We start from the raw sequence: 8,722 nt of genomic DNA on the forward strand, positions 1-8,722 counted from the left end.
AAGGCATGCATAGTAGCGGTGTGGATAGCAAGAGTCTTTGCAGGGCATGGTTAAAAAAAAAAAAAGATGGTGGCTGTGATGGTACGGTTGAAGCTCTGCCCGTTTTAAAAAAAAACAGCAAATTTTGATCACACTTTTATGGACACCATCTTGAGTTTTTTCACCATAATTCTGCAGCACTCCTGACGGGTCAGGTTCCTACCCAAATCTCCAAGCTCTAGAATGAAGAACTATTTCTTAATTTCACAGATGTCAACTGGAAGGCAGGTAATTTTTATTGGCTTATAGCAGTTGTCTTCACAAGCAGGGATGGAGGGCAAAAAGCAAAATGTCTTGGGCAGAAGACAATCCAAGGACCCTCTGCTGCTGCAGTTGGTCAAAGAAAGCAAGGCTGCTGTGGCTGCCATCTGCCTCTCCGGCTCAGCACTTTGGCTCTGGAAGCAGCTAGTTGTATTCCCAGTTCCAGAACATAAGCAGAGGGACAGAGATATAGCAGAACCAGGGTAGTGACACTTTCATGCTGCTTGCTGGGCTGACTATTCTTCTCATCTGCCCTCGGTAGGAGGGAATTGGGAAACAGGCACCATAACTGTCCCCAGTACTTGAAAGGCTCTTGCTTGGGGCCAGGAGGGTGGTGGGCAGAACGAATTGCCCCATCACTAAGTGACTGAGAGGGCTTCTGCTTCCAAAAGTGTCATGTTTGAACTGGCTACTTGTGGCAATAAATGGCTGTTGTATGGCCAAAAAGCAAACAAGCTGTCTAGAGTCGTCCTGGCACCAAAATCAAAATAAACAAATCATCAATCAGACCAAAAAAAAAAAAAAACCCAAGTCAAACATCTGCTACAGAAGGTAGAGAGGAGGTGAATGAAAAGGCTAAATCAGTCAAAACACGTTCCTTATTCAAGATTGAGTGAAGTAGGGGAACAGATTAGAATTGATTTACAAAGGCTGTTGTGGAATGCAAATGAGAAAAGGGTTCCAAAGGATGCTGTAATGTTTGAAGAGCAGAGTTAAAGAGTTTATAAAGACATGCAAACCTTGTTAAGCAAGAGAAATTCAGCATTAATCAATTAAAAAACAACCGCCAAAGCCTAACAACTATAAAAAGTAGAATAAGAATTAGAACAGAAATTGGAAGATAAATTCCAATGTATTGTTGATGTGGCTGGCATCTGTACTCCTGATTCAAAAAGGGCTTTTTTTTCTTGTCTACCTAGGGATTTGACTCATAAAGTTAGAAGGGGGCACACATAACCCATGAAATTTCCCAATTACTTAGGCAAGAATCCAGTTTCAAACATCACTGACAGATAGTTGTCCAAACAGTTTTCTGGGAAACCATGTAAATCAATGAACTCCACCCTTCAAAAATATTAAATCAAACAGTTTTCTTAATTTACAGCCTGAAAATGCCCTTGGATCAGCCCAATAAGACATATTCCAAAACTTTTTTTTCATACAGTTTGCATTAATTATGACAGCGTCTCATCAAATGTATGTGTACATCAGAGATTAAAGGAGTATAGATTGAATGGCTCCAGGTTTTGGTTTTATGCATCTCCCTTTGACAGTCTCAAATATCTATTCTGTAGCTATTGTTTTAAACTGTGAAACAATAGGAATTTCATTGCTGGCAAAATGTGTAGATGGTCCAGGTTATCATATAACTGATAATACCTATTGCGCCTTGTTTGCACCAATCACTGTTTTAGTAACTTTACATTGCAATTCATTGGAAGCTAGTTTCACTTTTCTTACTCAATGGTTTGATTCAGGGTCCACCACAGCTATTCTATAACCAGGAGACAGATGTTGAGTGATTTTTTTTTATTACATATGTTTTATGTTTATCTTAGGCTGATATATACATAGCTGTTCAGTTTGGGAGGGAGGACCTCATTTAATTAAACACATCAGAATCTCAATAGATCTAAATCCAGATTATACTTTTACAATCAGTTGTCAGGGTTCCAAGTAATAAACCCATAGAAAGCAAAACTCTGAGGCAGATGAATTCCTCAAAGAATAGCTTTATTGAATATATCCTATTGGCACAGATCTGGTGAAAACCGACTCTGAAGGTTCCCACGGTTTTCACCTAATTAAAAGTTTTTTCCCTTCCCCAAACAATCAGTCACATGGTCCAATCCAAACGCTGTCTGGTTGCCTGATGACCTCACTCCTCCTTCCTCTGGCTAGGTGTGAGAATGCCCTTGGTTCACAAGAGAAAGTATTTTATTTTGGCTACAAAACCCCAGCTATCTCTTATTTCCCCCCCCCCATCCCTCAGCTCCAGTGTGGCACACTGAAGCTCCAAGATGGCTTCTGCCAGGCCAGCTTCAGGATTGACATCAATATTGTAAATTGTTCATACAGTAAGATCATACTTAGAATACTGCATCCAGTTTTGGTCAACATATTATTAAAAAAAATGTTGAGACCCTGGAAAGAGAGCAGAAAAGAGCAATAATGATGATTAGGTGGTTGAACCATATGAAGAATGGTTGCAGGAATGGGGTAAATCTAGTCTAGTCAAAAGAAGGAATAGGGGTAACATGATAGCCGTGTTCCAATATTTGAGGGATTGCCACAAGGAAGAGGGAGGGTCAACCTATTTTCCAAAGCATGAGAGCAAGAAAAGAAGCAATGGATTGAAACTAATCAAGGAGAGAAGCAATCTAAAACTAAGGAGAAATTTCCTAACAGTGAGAACAATTAACCAGTGGAACAGCTTGCCGTCAGAAGTTGTGGGTGCTCCATCATTGCAGGCTTTTAAGAAGAGACTGGAAAGTCGCTTGTCTGGAATGGTATAGGTCTCCTGCTTGAGCAGGAGAAGACCGCCAACGTCCCTTTCAACTCTGTTATTCTGTGTGCTATTGGGTAACTTTTCTTCAACAAGCTTATAAATGTAGCCCGGCAATGTTTCCATAACGGAGGGAAAGACACCCAAAGAATACCTCTTAAATATATAAAGTTTATTGTCATTGTATGTACCCATACAACGAAATTCACATAACACCCAGAGACCAAGCCCAACACACATGACAATCCCCAGACACAACCCCACCCACCTCTCTTGCAAATTTGCTCACGCTTTTACATTTATAATTCTGTTCTTTTATATATATTTGATCCAGATTACATCAACTTGACAAGCATTGCCAGTCTTCTGCCCAGCAGCTTGTGGAGTTACTCAACAAACAGAATGAATTATACAAGGAACGGCAGATGCTTACAGAAGAGGTGGATTTTCTGCGGACTCAGGTATCCCTGAAAACCAGGAGAAATATTCATGACTTTAGTTCATGCAGACCAATTTTTCCTCTCTCTTTTTTCCGGTTTATTGATACATCATGGTTGATGGGCATTCTCATTCCTTATGAGAATGCCCATAAAGAGGTGGCACAGTGGTTAGAGTGCAGTACTGCAGGCTACTTCAGCTGACTGCTAGCTGCAATTCAGCAGTTCAGATCTCACTGGCTCAAGGTTGACTCAGCCTTCCATCCTTCTGAGGTGGGTAAAATGAGGACCCAGATTTTTGGGGCAATATGCTGAGTCTGTAAACTGCTTAGAGAGGGCTGTAAAAGCACTATGAAGTGGTATATAAGTCTAAGTGCTATTGCTATTATTGAATCAGAATTTTTAATGCTCTCCACCCCTTTTCTCTTTTTTTTTCTTTTTTTTTCCTTTTCCTTGTACTGTAGTACTGTAGAACTGCTGATTCACAGCAGTGGTTTATAAAGATGAAGAGAACCATTTCACAAAAGTGCTTTAATTGTGTTAAACTTTAAACAAAAATCTTCCTGATTTGATACAATTGCCCATTCTTTGAAAAACCCTCAAGATTATGTATTCTAGCATAAATCTATCGCCTCTTTTGAAGGGAAAAAGGGCAACTATAGATATGTCCTGATACAAGACTTGTGCTATTTGCTGTTAAGCCTCAGCTGTTAAGAAATCATGGAAGCCTTTTTTTTTTACAACATGTTGTTGTGAAATATAACTCAATACACAATCAATACAAGCAAAAAGATTTGAAACCTGTTTATAGATTATTCATTCATTGTCAACTATCTTTAAAAAAAGAAACACAGAAAGATCATGTAAGGACGCAGATCTCTACAAGTGGTAAAAGTCCATCTTTTGTTCGTTTGTTTTCTTTCAGTTATCCTCTGCCCCACAGCCATAGTTGAAAACGCTTCGGAGAAGACATCAGAGAAGGAAAATGCCAATCACCTTTTTTCAACATAAAGACCTGATGTGCTTAGATCGTTAAACATGTCAATGTTTTCCCTTGCTGGGAAAGTCATCACATCTGTGTTGGACTGTCAAATATTTAGATCCAATATCTTTAGATACTCAATAACTTGTTTGTGCTCTCTCAAGGAGACAGTTCTGGTTGGATTTCTGAGGAATTATTTATACTTTTAGATGATTGACACTTGTGCAGTTTTCTTTGGATGGAACTTGAAACATGTAGAGAAATTATACTAGATCAAAACCAGCTTTAAATGCAGTATTATCCCCCCCCCTCCAGCGCTCATTTTTACATCATTTTTTAACCTGTCAAGAGAGGTATACACATCACCTCTGAATTAAGATATAGTATTATTGCCCCATGGGTGAGGAACAGTTCCCTCAATAAGGTTGAAATCTGTTCTGTCTTTGCAAGATAATGAAAACTTTCTTTTCCTACAGCTCTGGAGCTTAGTATTGTTGTACAATCTGCAGTATTTATCAGATTGTTTTTATCTCTGAAAGATCATAAATGCATCTCCCCGATTGGACTAGTTGTTTGCACTAAACTTGGTGCCCGAAGACTTCAATAAACAATCTTAGATATTAGTTTAAAACAGCAGGTCAGATAAATATAAATGACGTTCTCAATGGTTTTATAAATAATTTGATGATCATTGATTTTTCATGTCTTCATATAAATGGGTATAATAATATAATATATAATCCCTAGACAAAACTTTTTATTTGAGGTTGGTATTTCTACATACATCATATTCTCCTTAGAACTCAATATGATGGTAGCAAACCTTTATGTTTAATAAATGTCAGTCTAGGCAAATATATATTAAGATTGGGCTGAATTGAAAAAACAAAAAGGATATGGCAGTGGAAGCGGCTGATTTTCCGTTCTATGAATAGTTTTAAAGTATGGATTTGTCCTAGTACCACAAAGCCAGAATCTGTGCTGTAAGTGTTCTACAGCAGATACAGGGTATGAAAGAGCTGTGCTGTCCTGGGACACCAGCACTGTTCTTGATTTGACTTTGTTGTGCTGCATGTTGGAGAAGCACATGGAACTGCCAGCATCTCTGACCAGATTCCTGCATGTCCCATCTTTTGGAGCAATTTTCACAGAAAGAATATTTTACCTGTCCAACATTAGTACTCTGGTCCCCCACCATCTCCCCAGCAAGTGGAATATGTTCCTCAGCCTGGCTTCATAATTGGTGGAGAAGGAAGAAGGGAGGTTGTTAATATTCTGATATTCTGGAAAGGGGAGGGGTTGATTAAAAATAGTGCAAATTCAGACCATCTGCACATTCTTCTATTATCTGGGAGAAAGGGAGCCGTCTGTTGTTCATCAAATAGTTATTACAGTATGAAGAGAATGAAGACAACTTCAGCCTAGCAAGCCCAGAGATAAATTGGGTCCTAAGATTTAGTAATTTACTTCCTTATTTAATAACCTTTGTGAGATTCTTTTATTTGACTGTCAGTAATGTATCAGAGGCAGATATGAGAACCAATTCAATTGCCTCTGGGTTCTCTCTGGAGAACTTTAGCTGCCATAAAGGAGGAAACCTGGTTAATTTTACCCTCTCCTTCCCACTGTTTTGTTCCACCGCATGAAGCAAACTGATATTCAGGTTGTCCAGTAAGGGAAGCATCCTCATTTTAGGTCAACTGGTTATTCTTAACAGTTTAAAAAACAAGAAGTATCTAGAGAATCAGGTTTCCAAGCTCTCACAAAACAAGCTACAGCTGTAGAGGCCAAAGACCAGAAATGGATGATGCCACAGAACCAACCAATTGGAGCCAAATAAGTCACACCCTTCCCCCATCCACCTGCAAAGACCACATTACCTCCACCTTCCTCCTCTGTGCAAGGTAGAATGTCTAAATTGAATGCTGTGTAAAATATCCTTTTCTGCTGGTTCACATTGTTCCAGGTAGTGGTAACAAGATGGAGACTCTTTTGTGAGGGCATGTCAACAAATGGTGAATCAGGACAAGGAAGCTGTGAAGCTGAGCCTTTTAGCATTTCCGCTGGAGAAGCAATGAGATATTTTTTTAAGTTGGAGAAAAAAGCAGAGTGTGGCAGAGCGGAAAACTGTTTTTTTGTGAGAAGCTAAGAGGAATGTTCTTTTATCCTGCAGCTTAAAGACAGTGATGATATAGAAATATTACAGCAAGGCTGTAGTTGGTCTGTTTTTATAAGAAGACGCACATGTATTTTGAAGCTGAAAATAAATGTCTCATTCTTTATTTTTTAAAAAAATTAAAACACTGTATTTGCAAATCGAAGTATTAGAATCTGAAGTTGTATTTATAGTCAGTGCACCTGGATTCCATATAGCCCCATGTACATTCTTCCAATTAAAAACTGAATGGATGTAGCCCTATGCTTTGCTTCTAAAACTTTTCTATTCCAGCAAGCGGGGCTGGCGTAGCTCTTTTAATTGTTTTTAATTCGTTTTTTAAAAAAGGGGTTTTTTTTAATCAATATGGGCCAAATTTGTTTAATATACTTTTAAATTGTTTTAAATTTTATATTTTTATGTTCTTATTTTTGGCTGTACACCGCCCTGAGTCCTTTGGGAGAAGGGCGGTATATAAATTTAAATAATAAAAAAAATATAAAAAAATATGTCCATCTGCCAAGGAAGCATACATTTAAAAAACAGAGCTAATATGGAGGCTGATGGGGAGTATCCTGAGCATCTAGAATGTCTTGACTGATGCCCATGATGGTTATAGTTTTCAAGGTAAGAATTTAATTTAAAAATGTGAGCTCAAATTAAATCCATGTTGGACTCCTCTTCCAAGCAAAAATTCTAATTTTATTATAAATCTACCTATAATCAAAAGTCGACTTGGGATGGAGAATGTGCACAAACAGGAGGGTTGACTAGCAAGAGGAAAAATGTGTGAGCTTGTAGTGGGGAAAGGAAGGGTAAGTCTAATAACCAATCTTTGAGCAAAGTCTTAAATTGTTGAACAGACTTCTGAATAAATATTGCTTGAGCTATATCTGTGAAATGTGACATTTGGTTGCAAAATAGAGAGATTGCAGGACTGCACAGTATTGTTTCAATGCAGAATCTGTACCAAATAATAAAATGAAAGTTCTTGGAAATCAAATAATTGACTATTTGATAAATGGTGACTCATAGCAAGGTTTTAAGTTATGATTAAAAATTATAAATACTGCAGTGTCCAAGGAAGTCTTATTTAAACCCTTCATACACAGTGCTTTAAAGGGTGCTTGGAAACTAAGAAGAACCAATAACACATTTGCTTTGGATATTCATTAAAATGGCAATAATTTCATTTCACCCTTATAAATATGTAATAAATATTTATTAAATACATGAATAAAATGTTTCTTAATATTATCTACCCTGAATTTTCAGCAATAGGGTAGATTTAAAAAACAACCCAAATAAATAAATGTGTACATGCTTGACAGAAGTAAACAGAAGTGTAACATTATGTCATTTTATAACTAAAAATGACTAGCAAATAGCTATGCAATTATTAGAATTTCCTGGAGCAATAACTCAAATTCTAGCATGGAATCTTAATTTATGTGTTTTAAATGGAATAGTTACATACCTCTGGTCATAAAATGTTTTCATGGTATAATAAATATTGACTTAACTGAGAAATCATGATTACATATAACTAAGGCACAGTCCAGACAAAGTTAAGGTTTGTGATCCCATTGATTTCAGTGGGAAGGTTCAGCACATGCATAACCCTGTTTTTCCTCCTAAAATATTTTTTTTACCATTCTGTGTCCCTCAAGAATTTGTTCCCACCTCACCTAACCTTGCATTCATTCTCCAAACTCAGCAACCACTACCTTCCAACCAGTAGTAGTAGTGTTTTTCCTAGCTCTTACCAGTCTTTCAAATATTTAAGATCCTGCATGTATTTAGACAGAACTAGATATTTCTGCACATATTTTTATTTTCCATTACTTCCATTTCTTTCTTTACCAAGTACACTTCCTTTTATTCCTTTGGTTCTCTTAAGCATTCCGCTGTTAAATGTTCTGAGTTTTGCTAATCTGTTTCTCAAGCATCCCTGGCAAATATTTGTTCATACATGCTGATTCATTCTTGATAAACTTATCAGGTGATTACTTACAGGTATAAATGAGCTATCACTTGTAAATGATTACAAACAGAATTCACATACTGTATTTCTTTGTCAGTTTAAATAAGACAGTTCACATGTGAAGCTGATGGTAAAAAACAGTAAGTACGGATTATATAAATGAACATAAAAACTGATTGTTGAATCTCTACACATTGATTCATTGCTACTTGAACTCTCATTTGCTATTCTTGACTTCTTTTAGCATTTCCAAATTGCCTTAAGTCTGATCTGACTTCTGGCCACAGTGAGTCTCTCTGGAAACCTGCACTCTTCCGTTTTTTCAATTCACTACCTGTTTCATTTGAGAATGTTTTCT

The 8,722-nt window shown here is 37.3% G+C and overlaps 1 protein-coding gene across 6 annotated transcripts in view; it reads left to right on the forward strand.

Annotated features, from left to right (window-relative positions):
• SDCCAG8 (SHH signaling and ciliogenesis regulator SDCCAG8) overlaps window positions 1–4,366 on the forward strand; it is a 112,424-nt gene extending 108,058 nt beyond the window's left edge. For all 6 annotated transcript variants that reach the window (XR_015731463.1, XM_087882988.1, XM_087882989.1 and 3 more), the window contains 2 exons: window positions 3,141–3,267; window positions 4,169–4,366. Coding sequence is in view for 5 of the 6 variants with exons in the window: in XM_034428255.3 (XP_034284146.2) it covers window positions 3,141–3,267; window positions 4,169–4,196 (155 nt within the window). In the remaining variant the exon portion in view is untranslated. The remainder of the gene's footprint in view (window positions 1–3,140; window positions 3,268–4,168) is intronic.
• The last annotated feature ends 4,356 nt before the right edge of the window (window positions 4,367–8,722 follow it).

Source organism: Pantherophis guttatus, chromosome 1, assembly GCF_059756535.1.
Source record: "Pantherophis guttatus breed Tessera chromosome 1, ASM5975653v1, whole genome shotgun sequence".
Classification (NCBI taxonomy): domain Eukaryota; kingdom Metazoa; phylum Chordata; class Lepidosauria; order Squamata; family Colubridae; genus Pantherophis; species Pantherophis guttatus.